The sequence below is a fragment of the Guillardia theta genome (genome assembly GCF_000315625.1).
Source record: "Guillardia theta CCMP2712 unplaced genomic scaffold GUITHscaffold_4, whole genome shotgun sequence".
Lineage (NCBI taxonomy): Eukaryota > Cryptophyceae > Pyrenomonadales > Geminigeraceae > Guillardia > Guillardia theta.
In genome coordinates, this window is record NW_005434670.1 from 21,728 (window position 1) to 40,242 (window position 18,515).

Below are 18,515 nucleotides of genomic sequence, written 5' to 3' on the forward strand. Positions count from 1 at the left end.
CCTGTCAAAAAAACAAATGAACGGAAAACACCTAAATGTTTACGCGTTGTACAGAAAAACCAATAAAGTTGAACGAATCAAATTTTTCCTAAACAAATTAGAATTAGTGAAAACAATACATGAAATTGTAATTGTCAGGGTGGAGTCCTGTCACGGAGTAATGTTACACGCCTTCAGGGTTACCCCTGAGAGCGGAGCATGAAGCAGCTAGAGGACGACACAACCGAAGGACTTGGCGTACACACCAAGAGACTTCTTTCAAGCATTCGATGGGATTGCGCGGGAAGCTGCGGTCTCTTCAGCATGCGCCTGGACGTAGGGATTGATCTCGTTTTTCTTAAGGCTTGCGAAGGTGTGGTTGACATCGCGGTGGTTTGCCTCGTCCATGCGTACCGCAAGCATCAGATCCCGCATCGACGCATCCGGCCGCAAGTGCCAGTAGTCGATGGCAATCTGAGGGGCGGGCTGGGTCTGCCAGTGCTTGAGCTTGCCATTGTCGATCTCGTGGATGATGTCGGTGTAGGTCTTGACTGCCTCCTCCTCGAGGTACCCGACAAAGCGATGACAAAAGCGAGGGCTGGCGATGTAGGCGACAAAGAAGAGGTTCATAAAGATCCCCTGGGTAGCAACGACGGCTGTGCGGAAAGCGTAGCTGGGCTTCTTGAGCTTGACAAACGTGAGCAAGTGCATGCGCTCGTTCTCAGCCTCCTCGAGCAGCGTGTGGATCCATCCATGATCACGATCCATGCGACGAAGAGATCGGAGATGGCGGAGCATTCCTGCTGTCATTCCTGGTACCGCTGCTACTGTCTCAAGGAAGCAGATGCGACTGATGACCTTGGACTCCGTGAGCTCGCCGAAGCGAAAGCCCGAGAAGGTATCGAAGGACCAGCGGCAGAGCTTGACTCCACTGAACGCAAGGCGGTCTGCCAAGCCTTCTATTGGCTTGTGAGTCTTCCTCACTCCGTTGACCTCCTCGTCGGTCCAGACTGAGTGATGCATGGGGTTCTCCCAGATGGGCTTGTCTCCTACGACAGTTTTGCTGACTCCCAGGGGATGCTTGTTGGTGGAGGTCTTGAAGTGCACCATGTCGTGGACGATCTTTTCGTCCCCCATATTGCGAGGGGTGATCGAGAAGGAGCGGAAGAGCACAGAGGGCCCTTGGAAAGCCACTGCGGCATAAGACGAGGCGGGGGCTCGGGCGATAGAGCGGGCGATGGACCGGGCGAGCATGTCAAGGGATCACAGCAGAAGTGGCGGGGGTGAGGGGATGCTGCAAGTGGATGGTCGAATCAAGAACAGGCTTCTCTGTGAGGCTGGTGTGAGGAAGTAGACGAGGAGGCTACAAATACGGTGCGAGGGGGGGATGACGAGGAGACGGATCGACGGGATGCTCACAGAAGGGGGAGGGAACAAGGCGGGTGTGAAGAGGGAGAAGAGGGGGTGGGGGTGGGTTTTATGTCGATTGGTTTTTATGATGAGATTGGAAAGGGTGCGAATTCCGATGATCAGTGTCCGGAGTAACGTGTGGGTGCTGACATGGTGATGTGAAGGCGCCCGGCTGAGCGTTAGGGTTCTTGTGGGCTCAATCCCTAAGTGAAGTACTAACATTATGAAGGCCACCGATAGTCACCCTTGGGGGACTCCATGCAATGTATGAAAGAGGCGGTGCCATGTCATTGCCCAGGTTAATGAGCTTCTGAAGTTGAGGAAAGTTCAAGGGGGCGAGCGTGCGTGTCACCTTTTCTAGCTGGCGGGTGACTCAGCCTTCCCAAGTTCCTAAGTTGACGTTGCAGTGACTAGACCCGATAGTAAAATAATAACTCAAAACTTTAATAGAATAGTCAGCCTAATACCACATCGAGTCTCCTTCGACGATGTTTGGATCAGTCTTAAGCTACGTCTCTCTGCGTCTCCTTGGTCTGACCAGCAGCCATCCTGCCATACTAAAAGGAAGAAAGTTCATACAGGAGAATGGGGGAGCGGTAAAGTTGTCTTCTAAACCCCCCTCGCACCGTATTTGTAGCCTCCTCGTCTACTTCCTCACACCAGCCTCACAGAGAAGCCTGTTCTTGATTCGACCATCCACTTGCAGCATCCCCTCACCCCCGCCACTTCTGCTGTGATCCCTTGACATGCTCGCCCGGTCCATCGCCCGCTCTATCGCCCGAGCCCCCGCCTCGTCTTATGCCGCAGTGGCTTTCCAAGGGCCCTCTGTGCTCTTCCGCTCCTTCTCGATCACCCCTCGCAATATGGGGGACGAAAAGATCGTCCACGACATGGTGCACTTCAAGACCTCCACCAACAAGCATCCCCTGGGAGTCAGCAAAACTGTCGTAGGAGACAAGCCCATCTGGGAGAACCCCATGCATCACTCAGTCTGGACCGACGAGGAGGTCAACGGAGTGAGGAAGACTCACAAGCCAATAGAAGGCTTGGCAGACCGCCTTGCGTTCAGTGGAGTCAAGCTCTGCCGCTGGTCCTTCGATACCTTCTCGGGCTTTCGCTTCGGCGAGCTCACGGAGTCCAAGGTCATCAGTCGCATCTGCTTCCTTGAGACAGTAGCAGCGGTACCAGGAATGACAGCAGGAATGCTCCGCCATCTCCGATCTCTTCGTCGCATGGATCGTGATCATGGATGGATCCACACGCTGCTCGAGGAGGCTGAGAACGAGCGCATGCACTTGCTCACGTTTGTCAAGCTCAAGAAGCCCAGCTACGCTTTCCGCACAGCCGTCGTTGCTACCCAGGGGATCTTTATGAACCTCTTCTTTGTCGCCTACATCGCCAGCCCTCGCTTTTGTCATCGCTTTGTCGGGTACCTCGAGGAGGAGGCAGTCAAGACCTACACCGACATCATCCACGAGATCGACAATGGCAAGCTCAAGCACTGGCAGACCCAGCCCGCCCCTCAGATTGCCATCGACTACTGGCACTTGCGGCCGGATGCGTCGATGCGGGATCTGATGCTTGCGGTACGCATGGACGAGGCAAACCACCGCGATGTCAACCACACCTTCGCAAGCCTTAAGAAAAACGAGATCAATCCCTACGTCCAGGCGCATGCTGAAGAGACCGCAGCTTCCCGCGCAATCCCATCGAATGCTTGAAAGAAGTCTCTTGGTGTGTACGCCAAGTCCTTCGGTTGTGTCGTCCTCTAGTTGCTTCATGCTCCGCTCTCAGGGGTAACCCTGAAGGCGTGTAACATTACTCCGTGACAGGACCCGGCCCTCGCTGGCCGTGCAGTGGAGTCGAGAGTGCTCTCCCGGTCCATGCGCAAAACAGACAGTGGATTGCATGTATTCTTTTCACTTGTCAAATTGCTTTTTCCGGTAGTTATTTTGAGTAATTTGTAGTAAAGGAAACCTTCTTACTTACTATACATGACTCTCCACATAAAGATTTCTACATAGAGAGAAATTCTGCAGTCAATCCGTTTGTTTTTGAGATAGAGACAGATATGAAGGTAGTTGTGTGAAGCAGAGCTGCTGGTGTATTATGTTTATGCTTTATGTCACTGAAATCAACATATTTTTGTAAATTTTGGTTTTTTCCGTGCTCTACTGCTATTTTTTGCGAATGTATAATTTCATCATAGCATTCATTCCTTGGCAGCTTACTTGCGTTTTGTTGTTCGCTGGATACGAGTGCTTATGGTTTTGCGTAGAATTTAGCAGATGCAATTCCATGATATCTGTATTGCTCAGTCACAACATGCACGGCAACCGATTGAAATACGTTTCTACACCCTTCTTGATAATTTTTGCCTCCAGGATTGCTCTTTCTACTCTTCTTTGTTCCTGTTTTTAGGATTAGGCAGCAATTGAAAAAAGTGCGTGTAAAATCACTCCGGTCGATTGTATCATGCTTTTTTTTAGTTCCTTTTCGATGGCGCGTCGCCTTTTGCCTTTCGACTTCTGTTGATCCGTGAGCTCTCTTTCATATTCTCGCGGAACATACATCATGCTCGTGATCTTGATAAAACTTGACTTCTTCTCTGTCATTTGCAATCAATCTAAAATGAGGTAAGTGTCAAATCCTTGCTTGTGTTCCACAGGCGGTCGAACTTTTCACGCTGAAGGCTGTTGGACGGCCAAGGGTTCAAGTCTAAATTGTCAAAATGAGCCTATGCATGTTCGCGTTAGTATTCAGATATTGGTGGTGCCAATACACCGTCAAGGAGTCTTTGTCGACAAAAGGAAGGGGTCCCCATGTTATCAACTTTGCAACCTTCTCTTCCCCAACCTCAACTAATAGAAACAGAAGGTCAAAACTCGACAAAATCAAGAAATAATTTGGATAGAACCTCGAGACACTGATGACGCATCCTCTAGTAACTGTGTTTCTCCAGCAAACTGAATTTACACAATCACTTGTGCAAACTTGCTTTGATTAGTGAATGGAAAGGAGGGTTAGATTGCAAGAGGAATTAACTCGTCAGTCAGTGTAAGCAGCCAGAAGCACGATGGCAGACTCAGAGAATCGGACGGTCACCATGCATCACAAAACACTAAAACACTCATTCTGTATGACGCATGGGCTATGCGAATATCTGGATGACATTATGCTTACCATGTCGCCCTCCTCTCCTTGCTGCTCCTCTGGCCCCTCCTTCACATCGTTCGCCGACTGTTCAGCGCCCATGATGTAGCTCAGCTTGTCAACTCAGCGATTTTACTCAAAGTTAAGTTATATCTTTACTTAGCTGCGGAAAAATAGGGCCCGCCTCGCCATCGATGACGAAATATCTGCCTGAGGTGGGCCTGCATACATATAAAAAAAAACGACCCTGCATGGCGGGAATGTCGGCAGGACATATCGTGAAACAAGGAGAGGAGGATGAAGGAGGGTGATAGCTATCGACACCGTCGATCACATAATTCAGAGACTCGACAGAGCATTCAGTCATGCAGTTAGTTGCCCGCATTTACTGACAGAAGAAGCTGCAACGAGTGAGAAATGAAGTGCTATGGAAGGGAGCAGAGTCCTGAGAAGGATGAAAAGGTGCAGATGTTTTTTCAAAAGTACTAGAAAATGAAGATCCCTGTCTTGATTTGTCTTAGTAATGATCAGACCTAGATTTGAAGATCTTGACTCTCTGAGCTCAAAGTCATACCTCGCTCAGTCACATGTCAAACCTTGACGATGATGTGTTCAGAATGCCTCTGGACTTTGTTCCGTGGAGAAGCGGGATGTGGCTTGATGGAGTCCATGCAGACAAGTTAGGGTCTGCAGCTTTTATGGTGGACGCGTTACTTCTCACCACAATGGTGCTACTCCTCATTGTGCTTGCCTCAGTCATTGTTGGAAGGATCTTCATTTTCCGTGGAGAGATGCTAAACGGCTGGCTATGGTCCGATCATCTTTCATGCAGGTCGCTTGCATGGCTTGAACTCTGGGGCCGTGGAGTTTCTTATCCCGGAGATGCGCTGCCCGTGCGGTGAAGTTGTATGCTTGTGACGGAACTGTACTGACCCACTTTAAAAACAACAGACAGAAACGCCTCGGAAAGTGGAGGAAGGTGTGTATCATAATGCTGTTTTTGTAACACTTACGTTTTTTAACGACAGCAAGATGACATGGTGAAACTTGAACCTGGATGGACTTTCCTGTCTGCAGAAGAATCTCACGATTACTCCGAGAAGTTGATGCGGGACCAGTATGGTGTGGTGGACTGTATGAGCGGCGAGCCTTGTGGCAGACAAATCTGGGTGAAGCAGACTGCAAGTTCCTTGCAGACATCTCCATCATTCGACCCGTCCAAGAACCCGAACTCCTCAGACCTTCTCTACCGCGAGCAGAGACTCAAAGCGTGGAAGGGCAGAAAGCCTGAAGAAGAACACCTAGAGCCCAAGACAGCGAAAGAAGCAGCAGAGAAAGGGATTCGTTTCTATTCTATGCTGCAGAACGAAGACGGTCACTGGGGAGGGGACTATGCTGGGCCCATGTTCCTTATGCCCGGGCTGATTTTCACATGCTACATTACGGACGTAGATCTTGGAGCAAGAAAGAGGCAATGATTGCCTACCTCTGCAACCACCAGCAGGAAGACGGAGGGTGGGGGACCCACATCGAGTCTCCTTCGACGATGTTTGGATCAGTCTTAAGCTACGTCTCTCTGCGTCTCCTTGGTCTGACCAGCAGCCATCCTGCCATACTAAAAGGAAGAAAGTTCATACAGGAGAATGGGGGAGCGGTAAAGTTGTTCTTGTCTCATCGATCTCTGATGAATTGCTGCAGGTCACTTCTCCTTCTTGGGCCAAGTTTTGGCTGTCAGTTTTGGGAGTGCACGAGTGGGAAGGAGTGAACTCGATTCCTGCTGAGATGTGGCTTCTTCCTCTATGGTAGGGGTCCTCTCCCACAATGTTGTTGTCAACTTTTTCCCAATTCTTATCGTCTTGCTTTGGCTTACGCTCCTGTCCTTGCCACACCCATTAATTTTACTCTTATTCTTGCTCCTCGTGCTTGCTCCTGCTTCCGTCTCGACTTGTATTGTCACACAAACGAATTTGGAATGATGATGCTCGTTTTCATTTCGATCCTTGGCTGTCAATTTCATATATCACGACCATTGCTATTATTACCGCATCAAAATAACTCCTTCTTTGCGTATTTGTTCAGGTTTCCGTTTCATCCAGGGAAACTATGGTGTCACTGCCGCATGGTCTATCTCCCTATGTGCTTCCTTTATTGCACTCGTTTCACGAATCCCAAGAAGCTCAACGATCCTCTTCTTGAGCAGATCCGCAAGGAGATTTACGTCTCTTCCTACGACACTGTGCGGTTGAGAGAGGGAGTGATGCCTGTCTCAAAGGTCTGCAGGTGAAGTGGGACAAAGAGCGCCACTCCATCTGTCCCCTCGACGAATACTCGCCAGTCACGAGACTTCAGAAGTTTCTGCATGACGTGCTGTCATGGTATGAGACTCACCTCTCCCTCCACTTCCTGCCCCCCTTCTCCTGGCTGCGTCGAGCAGGTGTGAGCAACAGAGGTGAGCTGATCTCTGGAGATGACGAAGAGAAGGTGTGAGGACAGCCATGGAGTACATCGAAGCCGAAGATCTTCAGACTAACTTTATTGACATCGGGCCCGTGAACAAAGTGAGAAAACAAAAGTTTGCTCTTACAAGTGTGGGCCTTTCGTCGAAGAATGATTCATCTATAATTGTTTTTTTCAGCTCTTGCTGAATGTATTTCAAGTATGATTCTGAAAAATTGAAACTTGGTTGCTCACAGGTGTTGAATATGCTATGCGTTTGGGCTGATGCTGGATGCAAGACAACCCCCAATTTTTTTCGGTCAGAATGAATGGCTTCTGTTTCGAGCTCATGGCAACAACAGGCACATCCCAAGACTGGATGATTATCTGTGGGTGGCGGAAGATGGAATGAAAATGCAAGGCATGGAACTTCGAGATGTTTTTTTCAATTTAGCTCTGACATGATCAAAACTTCTGCAAGGTTACAATGGATCGCAATGTTGGGACACTTCGTTTGCAGTGCAAGCTATCGTTGAGAGCGGACTCGCAAACAAGTGAGAAGTTTGATTTGGAGGAAAATTTGTCAGATCAAGCAGTAGCAGTGAGACATAGATCAGTAATGGCCTAAAATTTGAAGTAGTTGTTGATGAAAAGAGAGGCTCGACGGACGATTTGCTAGTGTAACTTCCTTTGCACAGGTTTCCGGACACCTGCATCAAAGCGTATGATTACTTAGCTCGCACTCAAATTCTGAGCACGCCAATGAGCCAATCCTCTCGAGCCTACGAGTACGAGAGTGTAGAGAAGAGAAAACGGTGAGAGTGCACGGAGACATCACGACGGAGGAAGGCAGGGAGGGCTGAAGAAGAGCAAATGGAGAGAAGGAGGGAGGGAAGAAAGGAGGGAAAGAGGAAGAGGGTAGAAAAGCGAGAAGAAAAGAGAAGAGGAAGAAGGAATACAGACACAGAGAGATAACAAGACCAAGAAAAGCTCAGACAGATCACAGCGATCTCTTTGCATGTAATGTGGTTCCAGATACTGCACACTTGTGAAATGCTTCGACAAAATGTTATTCTGACGCTTTTGAATCAGATTCTTCCGACATGTTTCTAAGGGGGGTTGGCCCTTCTCCACCTCTGCTCACGGATGGTGAGAATATTTGGATCAGCTTTCTGCTCCCCCTAGCTCCCTACCTCCTCCTCCTCCTCCTCCTCCTCCTCCTCCTCCTCCTCCTCCTCTTCCTCCATGCCCTCACACCGCCCTGTCCTTTCGGCATGTAATCCCATGCTATGGTATACCTTATTTGTTCTTTTTACCCTTGGGTGTCCCTATCGTGTTTACTTTATTTACTTCTCACCAACAGGCCCATCAGCGATTGTTCGTCTGAAGGCCTCAAAGCCGTTCTGTCACTCCACTCGCTTGCAGGACTATCAGAGCAAACGGTACGACGCTGCAGAAATAGATATAAATATGGAAAGGATTGGAGAGAGAAGCTGAGAAGGGCAAGGCAGGAGATGCTGCTGCTGCTCATGAGCAGCAGCAGCAGCAGCAGCAGCAGCAGCAGCAGCAGCAGCAGCAGCAGCAGCAGCAGCAGCAGCAGGAGAAGCAAAAGCAAAAGCAAAAGCAAAAGCAGAAGAAGATGGAGAAGCAGAAGCAAAAGCATCTGATTCTCTCCTTACGCGCTGATAGATTTCTGGAACGATTTCTGATGAAAGATTATTTGATTGCGCACATCTGCTTTTGACGTACCAGGTGAGTTTCAATTCTCGTTGTTGTGTCTTTCTTCGCTCTCCTGCCATTGACGCACATTCCAGAACGCGGATGGAGGATGGGCGACGTATGAGAACAACAGAGTATGCAAGAGAAGGCAGAGGCAGATGACTGAGAACGCGTGTAGGGCTTCGGCTTCTATGAGTGGATGAATCCAAGCGAGGTTACATCTCTTGTTTAGTCTCCTTCACTCCTTGCTTCCTAGTCTGCCTTTTCCTTTTGAAACGTTTCCATACGTTTTTGTTGCCTTGCCCACTTCAAGTGCAAACATCCTCTTGTTTGATGATATTTCATACTTCTCATCATAGTTTGCTGGCTTTTCATTTCTCCAATGCCTAAGCCATGTTCTTGGAATGGTGGAGAACTTGGGGAATCTGCTGCTAATCGTGTTTTCCGATGCTTTCTCCACTTCCTTCGTACTCTCATCTTGCAACTGACTTCAAGCAGGTCTTCGGAGACATCATGATAGACTACTCTTATGTCGAGTGCTCCTCTGCATCCATGACAGCTCTGGCAGGTGTGATGTTGTTTACAGAGGATGAGAGGAGTTGTGCATCACGATGAACCAGACATTCTCTTTGCCACACTATTGCATCATAAACGCAAGCGCTCTCAATATAGTGACTTTTCTTTGCTACAGCTTTCAAGAAGTTTTATCCTCATCACAGATCGAAGGAAATCGATGGAGCTCTTAAGCGAGGGGCTCGTTTCATCCGCAGGTACCCTCGTCGTCCTCGTGCACTTCTTCGATGAGATATCCTTCATTCTCACCTTCACCTTCCTCCTTCCAAAGCCCTGAATTCCTTTCTCGCCCTACAGCATGTGACATGATTTACTCGCGTCATCTCTTCTCTCCTTTCTCGCTCCGCCGCCTCTTCCCATTCTGCTCCTCCTCATTTAATTCTCAAAGCTGATCATTGTTGCAGCATTCAACGGCCCGACGGCAGTTGGTATGGCAGCTGGGGTGTTTGTTTCACGTATGGAACATGGTTCGGCATCGAAGCGCTTATGGTGAGGAGGCAAAACAAAAAGCTTCAAGGGTTAAGAGTTTGAGGCAGACAGCCGGATGCTCCTCCGACGACGGTAGTGTGAGACTTGCAGTCAACTTCCTTCTTTCCAAGCAGAACAACAACGGCGGGTCAGTGAAGTTTTCCGTTCCTATCCACTCCCTCTCTCCTTTTTCCTTCTCTGGTTTCCACCTCTTTCCTCCCATCTCTTGCCTTTCGTGCTGCCCTTCCAGCTCCAGCCTCCTCATTCGCAGCCACCAGATGGGGTGAGTCCTACCGATCCTGCGTCGACAAGGTTTACGACGGGAGCGAGGTGACAAGCATTCGTCTGCAGCGTTTGACGGCATCCTGATCTTGTTGTGTAGGAAGCCTGCTACGGTCGGGGAGGCTCTGGAGTCGTGCAGACAGCGTGGGCGCTGCTCGGCCTCATGGCAGCCAAGGTTCATCTCCCCGAGGAGGTTTATGTTTTGCTTCCCTGCTATTCTTCCGCCGTCTGACCTCCAACTGTAGGTCCATGCGGTGGAGCAAGGAATCAAGTATCTCATGAGTATGCAAACTCCAGCAGGGGACTGGGAGCAGGTGAATAGAAGACGGCAGGCAGAGGGAGAGGGGAGATGGGAAGGATGAGGAGGATGACCCGTGACGTGATGAGCAGGAAGGAATCACAGGCGTCTTCAACCGCAGCTGCGGCATCACCTACACTCAGGTTATCAACCAAGTTGGGAGGGGGGGCGATTGGTGGAACGGGAAGTGGAAGTCAAGATGAGGGTAGAGGAGAGAATGGAAGTTATGACGAGACACTGGAGGCTTGCCGGGGAGGAGGAGGGACGGACTACTGTTGAAGAGCTGACATGTTTCACAGTACCGCAACATCTTCCCTCTATGGGCACTTGGCAGATATGACGAATGGAAACAACATGCAACGAAGTGATGTGTGTAGTATTCATTTCATCTGCTTATGAGAGGTTATGAACACCTCTAAACGTATTACAATGAACGTGTGAACAAGGTAGACAATCACGCCGTCACAAAAAATCAGTTCGAAATGAAAGAGGTTTTCATTCGGTGATAAGCGAACAATAGAATGATTTGAGGAGACCCTCTAGTAGAACCAAGCTCCTCCAAGCTGATTGTTGACATCAAGCTGCAAACTAGTTACGTATCGCAACAACTTTCTCTGTCCACCAACGTACCTTGTAGGAATCGCTGGCAAAATACTTCTGGAGGGTAGGAAGAGCACGGAAACGCTTGTAGAACTCATGGCACTTGGGGAACTTGTCGAGGATGGAGGGCTTACCCATCTTCTTCGCCAACATCTCGTGTTGGTCCAACATCTCCCAGATGTGGAAATCGCAGGTGACGGGCTCAGCCCCGCAGAAGAAGTCGGTCTTGTAGAAGTTGAGCCAGGCCTCGAACTTGGCGAAAGGAGGGTCCTCCACTTTCTTGATTGCAAGAGCCTCAAACTCCTCCTTGTTACGAGTAACTTGCTTGAAGGGATAGACCAAGTCGATCATTCCGTTGCGAACATCGTAGATCTCGCACAGGAGCTGGTTGTTCTTGAGCTTCGCTTCCTCGTCTGTCCCGCACATTTTGAACTTCTCGCCCAGGTAGTTCATGATGGAGTTCTGCGAGAATTCATCATGCAATGACCACCCTTCAAGGTACTTTTCTCACCGTTTGGCAAACGACCTTGTCGCCATCAACAAGGTAAGGAAGGTTTGCCAGAGGATTCTTGGCAAGCAGCTCAGGCTTCCTACCCTTAAACCAGGCGTCTCCATCCGCATATTGCTTGTCTTCGAATTGAACTTCCTTGTACTCCAGAATCATACGACAGACGGCACCGAGGCCGCGAATTTTCCTGTTGTAACATCATCAACATGAAGAAACCAGCGCATTCAAAGGATGAGCATTAAGATGTTCAATCATGGACTGTTGCACCACAATAATTGAATAATTGGCTGCTATGATTGTCAGGTGGCATTGTAATCCACTCTGACCCATCTCTCGATTCTCATCACCATCATCATCATCGTCGTCGTCATTATCACCACCACCACACCATCACCACCACCATCGTCACCATCATCATCATCATCATCATCATCGTCATCGTCATCGTCATCATCATCATCATCATCATCATTATCATCTCCACCATCTCCACCATCTCCACCATCTCCATCATGCACATGTCACAAGAGGAACCATCATGCACAATCCATCAATGTGCATGATTCTACAGTGAATGCATAAACCACTAGCTTGTTTCTTCAAGTATCTTGACTCACCAGTAGCCAAACTCCAGCGTCGCCATGTTCGCTTGCCGCGAGGATTCTTTATATCTGAGGGCACCCACCTTCTTGCTACCCCCGTTTTCTACCCATCCACCCCTACCCCATAGATCATACTTTTCTGATGATCCATGGTATTTCCTCAGGGGTGGATGGAATCTGTACCCCCGTGAAAAAATGCAAGAACCTTAGGTAATATGGGGTGGGAGGTTAGACGAGATTCCAGAACACACCATCATGGGGCCACCCACCCCACCCCACCCCACCCCACCCCACCCTGCACATCATGCGCCACTCCGGGCCGAGGCTCCCCACCGTGCGCCAGCAGTGCCGCACTGAGGTGAGTCATTTTCAATGACTGTGAGTCATCGCCGGGCCGCCCCGGGCCCGGCGGCCGGCGGCTGTCGGACTGACTCAGAGGGCCACTGTCACAGCCTGAGTCGGCTCCGAGTCGCCCGACGGCGACGGTGACCGTACCGCCCGGGGCCGGACTCCGATCATACTACCGTTTTACTGACTCGGCTCCGGCCTTGGCAACGGCGGCATTGGAATCAGTGCCGCGCAGTCACCGTACCGTGCCGTGCCGGGAGGCAAAACTTGAAATCCGGGAGTCAATGATTCTGGCGGCCTCAGCCCGGCGCTAGTCCGGAGTCCCGGAGTCCGGCGAGCACTGAGTGCGGGCAGGGCTGCTGAGCGACGCCGTCGCCGGTCGTATGACCCTACTATATAAAAGACTTTTGTTTGATTTATCAGAGTACAGAAATTATTACTCATTTATTGGGCTGCACAGTATCGCCCTACGACTCTGCAAGAGCCTAGTGGCATAGCCTCTGCTATGACCCGGTTGAAGCAAGGGCTCTACTAAGCTAGTCGCTTGTATTGAAGCTAGGACCTCTTGTTCTAGGAAGCTGCATAAGGCTGATTGGCGCACTGAATCCCCTGCACCGGCCATAGGTCCCTCCACTGCCTCACAGAGAAGATGCGTGGAAAGGGGGTCCTCTTCTTCACAAGTTGAAAAAACTCCATCAAATAATATATCTAGTGTCCAAATTGTCAGTGAAAATATCTCTTTTTTCAAAATATCTTAGACTTCGATACCGCACAGAAATACTCCAATGAAATCGGAAATACTACCTACAGACCGCCGAAGTCGGCGGGCGATACGATCGGATGCGATGGCAGGGTGTGCACAAGACATCGGACTTGGGCTAGAATACCGCACAATACTGATCGTTTCATGATCATATCTGCCATGCTCACACCGTTACATCACTCAGTGATCCTCTCTGCCATCCTCTGTTTGAGAGTTTGTGCTCCTTCATGGTCTCTTTCATTACATTATCATTCTCACATAGGCTAAAGGTCAAGTGGAAAATTGAGCGAATGTGAGGGAAAACATGATGATCTACCATGATGCTACTTTTTATCTCAGTTTCAGATCGTGGAAGAATCAACCTCACCCTTGCTGCAGGTTACCAGGCTGCAGAAATGCCAACCAGCCATTTCAAAATTCAGGCGCGTCTGCCGGAGAAGAAGGGTGCATTGAGGTGTGTTTTTGAAGCGACGCAAACGCAAATATCTGAACAATCACTCAAAACAGCAAGAAAGGACGGTTGCTTGGAGCATGGGTAACAAGATGGTATAGGTTGGAATGGCAAAGTGGAAATGCAGTACTTTTGGCATACAAGACTGCAGCTATGACTGGAGCGCCGAAGAACATATCACTTGAGCAGTGAGTTGAGATTTGATTTCCCTTTGCACGATCTAATCACAGTATCTACAGCTGCTATGTGCGCTCATGCCCTGACAAGGATCTCAAGTCGGGAGACAACGGTTTCTGCATAGAAATCGATGCTCGACATGGTACAGTCAAGAAGATGTTTCACCTTTATGCGAAGACACAACTTGAAAGAGATGAATGGGTCTTCACTTTGCGAAAATACGCCGTGAACACTTCTATCGAGAACGGATATGAGGTAAACAGAGACGACAAGACCATGAAACTCGGGAGCGGCTCGTATTCAACTGTTTGGAAGTGTCGGGACAAAGAAACAAACAAGGTCTGTGGCATGCTGTATTGTGATTGAAGTGGTTTCTTGTGAAATGAATTCTATACAGTATTGGGCACTGAAAGAGATGATGAAGTCAAATGTCAAGAAGGATGAAGAAGAGCATTTGAAGGTGACCCAGTTTACAATGGTTGCACTTTTTGTGAAATGTTTGAATGGTATAGGAAGAAGTACGTATTAGCACTATTGTTGGATCTCACGACAACATTGTTTATCTCAAGGAATTTGTTGAAAACAAAGATAGGTATATCCTTGTATAGCAGTTGACAAGATGTGAAAATTGAACGCAAGGTATTACTTGGTACTCGAATATCTCTCCGGAGGTATCAAGATGGCTTCTTGTAACTGGAACAAGAGCCCATTTTGATGAGAAATGGCAGGCGAGCTTTTTGATCGCATCGTTGAAGCTGACGGAGGACACTTCACGGAGAAAGATGCTTCAAGGATCATGCAGCAAGTCTGGACCTTACAATATTGGTTTTGAATCTAAAATGTTTCAGGTAATGAGCGCTCTGAATTACCTTCACGGAAAGAAGATTGCTCATCGAGATTTAAAGCCAGAAAATTTTCTCCTAGTGGACAATTCACCAGTGAAGCAGGCGCGAATCAAAATAGCAGACTTTGGGTTTGCCTGTAGTGCCGAAGGTCCCAATAGTTTGCAGGGGCTATGTGGTTCGCCGGGTTATGTTGCTCCTGAAGTTCTGAAAGAAAAAGATGGCTATGGTCTTCCAGTCGACATGTGGAGCATGGGCGTCATACTATACATCCTTCTAACCGGCATCCCTCCTTTTAATGGCGAAAGCGACGAAGACAGTCTCGCTCTCACCGTTCGCGGACATTATGAAAAATCGGTTTTTGTTGTCAAGCTTTTGTGATTTGACTAAGTTGTTGCGTAGCATTTAGAAGATTTGTCTGAGCCCGCAAAGGATCTTGTGACCAAAATGTTAACATACAATCCAGCGAAGGTCAGCATCTCAATTCATCTCCGTCTGTCTTACACGTTAACAATCTTAGAGATTGACTGCTGATGAAGCCTTCAAACATCCATGGCTCCGTGGCTCTGCTACAGACAATCTTCTGAACGTCCAGGAGAACTTGAGATCATGGAGAGCACGCATGAGATTCAAGAAAGCAATCATTGCCACAGTTGCAACGACCAGGTAAAGCATTCTCTGTCTTATTTTGGCAGACCAGCTGATGGTTTCGTCAAAGACTTCATGCAATAATGCGAAGAGCAGCTGCAAGATCGGATGCTAAGAGAGAAGAATGTAAGTTTGTTTATTTGTGTCTGTGCTGTCTGACTTGATCGTAATAGCTGATGAAGACAAGTAAATCAAGTTTTGCAGCTTTTGGTATCGTGCAGACTATGCTACACTCATGGGGAATAGTGTCGTCAGCAACTCCAACATTCCGGATTGGAGTGCAAAACAGTGTTCTGTTACATATCCCCCATATTTGAAATTCTCAGCACTTCTCAAACGTTCGTTTCCCAGAATGCTCCAATGCAGAAAACTCAGAGAGAGAAGATCGAAATCCTTCGAATTTGTTTTAAAGAACATTTTCATTCACCTTTTTGTTTATTGTTGCCACCTTCATTAAAGGAGCTAGAAGTATCTTTTCCCAGTGCAGAAATTGCTCTCATCACAGCAGACGTATCGCCCTTCCTCTCCTTCTTCTTGACGATCCGCAGCAGTTGAGCTCTCCTTCGACCAATGACTCCGCGGATCCATGCCTGAGCCTTGATAATGTGGTCCGACTGATTCACGTAGTCGATGAAGCGTGACAAGACCTCGTGGTTTACGCGGCTGCCGGCCTGCAAGTTCTTCACCTCCTTTGCGACCTCCGTCAGAGCCTCTCGGCAGTTCCTGTTGTCTTCCCCCGTTGCAAACTCAATCAGTAAGTTGTTGGCCGCATTCCTCACCGAGGGGTCAAAGGAGTCCAACCATCGAACCATCCTTGGCCAACTCCGCATGCGCACTACTTGTTCTTTGACGGAGACGGATTTGGAGAGGTTCTTCATGATCTGCAAGATAAGAGCTTGCTGCAGTGGATCATGGGTGTCTGTCAGGATCTCGAGCGCTTGCACTAACCCGCGTTGAGCAAGCTTGTCGATGAATTGCATGTTTTTGCTGAGCTCGCAGATAGAAAGCATTGCTGTTCTTGGCAAGACAGGATTTCCTGCAAGTCTGAGTGCAAAATCGATTATGTCCAGATATTTTTTGTTGCTGCTAATTGTTTCAGACAATTTCTCATTTGCAGCCATGAGGCAAATAAGTTTGAGGCAAGTTTCCTGCACATTCCTGAAATTGCTATACAGATGAAGGTTGATGAAATTTTGGGCTGCACCAGCAGTGAAGAAGATAAATCTGATCTCTGTCATTTTCATCATCAACTTTTCCATCACTTCTAGGACCTCATCTACAAGAACGATACATCTTAGTTTTTGGAAGGACATTTCCACACATTCGCCGATAGATGACATGGAGACTTCAGGGTTTTTTGCAACCATCCGAGCATAGCGAAGAAGTTTCTGCTCGTCCCAGGTTGCCATCACCCCATGGGTAGGGAGCATTGCCTCTACTTCTGTCTTTGTCTTTGGTAGGAGACGAAGTAGTCTGGCTAGAAAGGGCTCAAGATTAGCTCTTGTGAGAACCGACGACGACCAAGAAGTTTCTGCCAGCACAGATATCAGCATGAGTGCAGCCATCATCATGGGAAAGTCTTTTTGGAAGCTGTTTCCGTCCATGGCCTGATGGAGCACATCCAAAATGTCTGTGTTGGCCAGTATAATTGGGGTGTACGCCTCCGAGCACAAATATCGGAGACCAAGAAAGATCTGCTGAGATGTCAGGAGAGGACAGGTTTACAGGTGCAATGCAATATTTGGGGTAAACAGCTTCACATGTGCAAAATGACATCGGGTGTAGACAGTTTCATGTAACCACACACAAAAGACCTGGGTTGTCACGTTGGCATCTTTTGACTTGAAAACCGAGATGAGTTGAAAAATTTGTTCGGTTGACCACAATTCTGCTTTGATCTCAATTTTCCTCTTCCACTTCTGTTCTTTCACATGACTATAGCCCTCACACAGACAGTGCAACCCGTTCGCTGCATGGCCTCGAGTTACCTTGTCTCTCGATTGAGTTAATCTGCACAGCATGTACACGAAGCCACTTTTCATGAAAGTCCTTCTTGCTTGCATGGTTTCTGATTGTGCTAAGATGGCAACAATCTCAGCAGCTAGTCTCATTTCAGTGACCTGGTCAGGCTGGACACTTGAAGTCGGATCAACAAAAGCATCAGCTTTCGAAAGATGAAGAAGCTGCTCGCCACCGCGTGGGCACGAGAAGAAGTGATTTCTGTTTGCTTCTCGGGTCAGCAGTTGGGTGAGAGACTTGAGCGACCGGCTTCTGACTTGTGGGTCTGACGACGAGAGGAAGTCTGGGGAAAGGCAGTCAGAGAACTTTCAGTCGAGGAGGTCACAACGCGCGTACCGATAAGCTCCTCTACCAGCCCTGCGTCTCCCAGCGTCCTCTTGTCCGCCTCAGCGTTCTCGGCGATGATGGTGACGGTTGCCGCCACATCTCGCTGGAGCATCGTGCTTGCCCTCGCTGAGTCCATGAGAGCCGCATAGTCGCTGCTCGCCATGGTGGGGCGGAGCGACTGAGGGAGAATCATGGCAATGCGTCGCTTGAAGTAGGGGTTCGACAAGTCTCCGCGCAGCCTCGGATGCGGCATCTTGCGTCGCCAAGCGAAGGGACGGCTGATGCCCGTTTGCAAGGGAGGCTGAACAAATTGACGATGGTCATAGACAGAAAGAGAGTCATGGTCTGATCGAAGAGTAGGCATTCCAACATCTCCTTCATCCTCCTCCTCCTTCTTGCCCTGGCTGAGTGTCGCCTCTTCGCCGCCACGAGAATCACCTGACGTTGAGTTCCGTCTGTCTTCCTTCTTGGAGGTCTGCACGTCTTTGAGGAGGAGAGACGCAGTGCTGCTGGCCCTTGCAACAGGTGTCAGTGAGCTGATTGTGGTCTTCCTGGAATTAGGCGATCGCTCCTTGGCGTCTGCAGCTCCTCTTACTTGTTCAAACGCAACCTCTTTCTTCGACATGTCCTTCATAACCTTCCAACTCACCCTCCGTCTTCCCAGGTTGAACTTCTCTTCTTCATCGTCAGTGAGCTCTTGCTCACCATCAGCTGGCCTTGTGATCTCCTTCAGTACGTTCACGAGAGGATTCGACTGCCATCGCCGTTCTGCGCTTTGTGACATCTTTCGATTCTCGTTGCCGGAATTTCTCATTCTTCCCACCCGCCCTGGACGGTACGATGCTCGACAGCCTGGGAGACGTGAGGGAGGGAGGGAATGAGAGGAGGAGGGAGGGGAGAGGAGGGAGGGGA

General features: G+C 48.9%; 8 protein-coding genes across 8 annotated transcripts; 5 read left to right on the plus strand and 3 right to left on the minus strand.

The window, feature by feature from the left end:
- Positions 1–258: 258 nt before the first annotated feature.
- On the minus strand, positions 259–1,116 carry GUITHDRAFT_100154 (hypothetical protein; the record flags this gene model as incomplete). The annotated part of the gene is made up of 1 exon (XM_005840828.1): positions 259–1,116. One exon carries the CDS (start codon positions 1,114–1,116, stop codon positions 259–261), a length of 858 nt encoding a protein of 285 aa, XP_005840885.1.
- A 1,250-nt stretch (positions 1,117–2,366) lies between these two features.
- GUITHDRAFT_63923 (hypothetical protein) lies at positions 2,367–3,110 on the plus strand (the record flags this gene model as incomplete). The annotated part of the gene is made up of 1 exon (XM_005840829.1): positions 2,367–3,110. The coding sequence occupies one exon, from the start codon at positions 2,367–2,369 to the stop codon at positions 3,108–3,110; it is 744 nt and encodes a 247-aa protein (XP_005840886.1).
- Positions 3,111–5,159: 2,049 nt separating this feature from the next.
- On the plus strand, positions 5,160–6,020 carry GUITHDRAFT_100156 (hypothetical protein; the record flags this gene model as incomplete). Its single annotated transcript, XM_005840830.1, has 3 exons — positions 5,160–5,440; positions 5,494–5,521; positions 5,571–6,020. 3 exons carry the CDS (start codon positions 5,160–5,162, stop codon positions 6,018–6,020), a joined length of 759 nt encoding a protein of 252 aa, XP_005840887.1.
- A 641-nt stretch (positions 6,021–6,661) lies between these two features.
- GUITHDRAFT_100157 (hypothetical protein) lies at positions 6,662–8,722 on the plus strand (the record flags this gene model as incomplete). Its single annotated transcript, XM_005840831.1, has 8 exons — positions 6,662–6,778; positions 6,823–6,991; positions 7,036–7,100; positions 7,236–7,297; positions 7,677–7,793; positions 8,071–8,127; positions 8,342–8,420; positions 8,480–8,722. The coding sequence occupies 8 exons, from the start codon at positions 6,662–6,664 to the stop codon at positions 8,720–8,722; spliced, it is 909 nt and encodes a 302-aa protein (XP_005840888.1).
- GUITHDRAFT_63716 (hypothetical protein) lies at positions 8,680–10,686 on the plus strand (the record flags this gene model as incomplete). The annotated part of the gene is made up of 12 exons (XM_005840832.1): positions 8,680–8,730; positions 8,793–8,831; positions 8,876–8,911; positions 9,196–9,265; positions 9,389–9,467; positions 9,675–9,759; positions 9,807–9,886; positions 10,017–10,090; positions 10,125–10,219; positions 10,266–10,334; positions 10,408–10,461; positions 10,618–10,686. Coding segments are annotated over 12 exons (801 nt in total), but the record flags the coding sequence as incomplete, so codon positions are not given.
- A 143-nt stretch (positions 10,687–10,829) lies between these two features.
- On the minus strand, positions 10,830–12,069 carry GUITHDRAFT_160740 (hypothetical protein; the record flags this gene model as incomplete). The annotated part of the gene is made up of 4 exons (XM_005840833.1): positions 10,830–10,899; positions 10,949–11,380; positions 11,430–11,613; positions 12,044–12,069. 4 exons carry the CDS (start codon positions 12,067–12,069, stop codon positions 10,858–10,860), a joined length of 684 nt encoding a protein of 227 aa, XP_005840890.1. The 3' UTR covers positions 10,830–10,857.
- Positions 12,070–14,149: 2,080 nt separating this feature from the next.
- GUITHDRAFT_63893 (hypothetical protein) lies at positions 14,150–15,279 on the plus strand (the record flags this gene model as incomplete). Its single annotated transcript, XM_005840834.1, has 7 exons — positions 14,150–14,227; positions 14,280–14,359; positions 14,407–14,438; positions 14,496–14,572; positions 14,616–14,972; positions 15,012–15,080; positions 15,130–15,279. The coding sequence occupies 7 exons, from the start codon at positions 14,150–14,152 to the stop codon at positions 15,277–15,279; spliced, it is 843 nt and encodes a 280-aa protein (XP_005840891.1).
- Positions 15,280–15,676: 397 nt separating this feature from the next.
- Positions 15,677–18,387, minus strand: GUITHDRAFT_100161 (hypothetical protein; the record flags this gene model as incomplete). The annotated part of the gene is made up of 3 exons (XM_005840835.1): positions 15,677–16,951; positions 17,072–17,559; positions 17,613–18,387. 3 exons carry the CDS (start codon positions 18,385–18,387, stop codon positions 15,677–15,679), a joined length of 2,538 nt encoding a protein of 845 aa, XP_005840892.1.
- Positions 18,388–18,515: the final 128 nt, after the last annotated feature.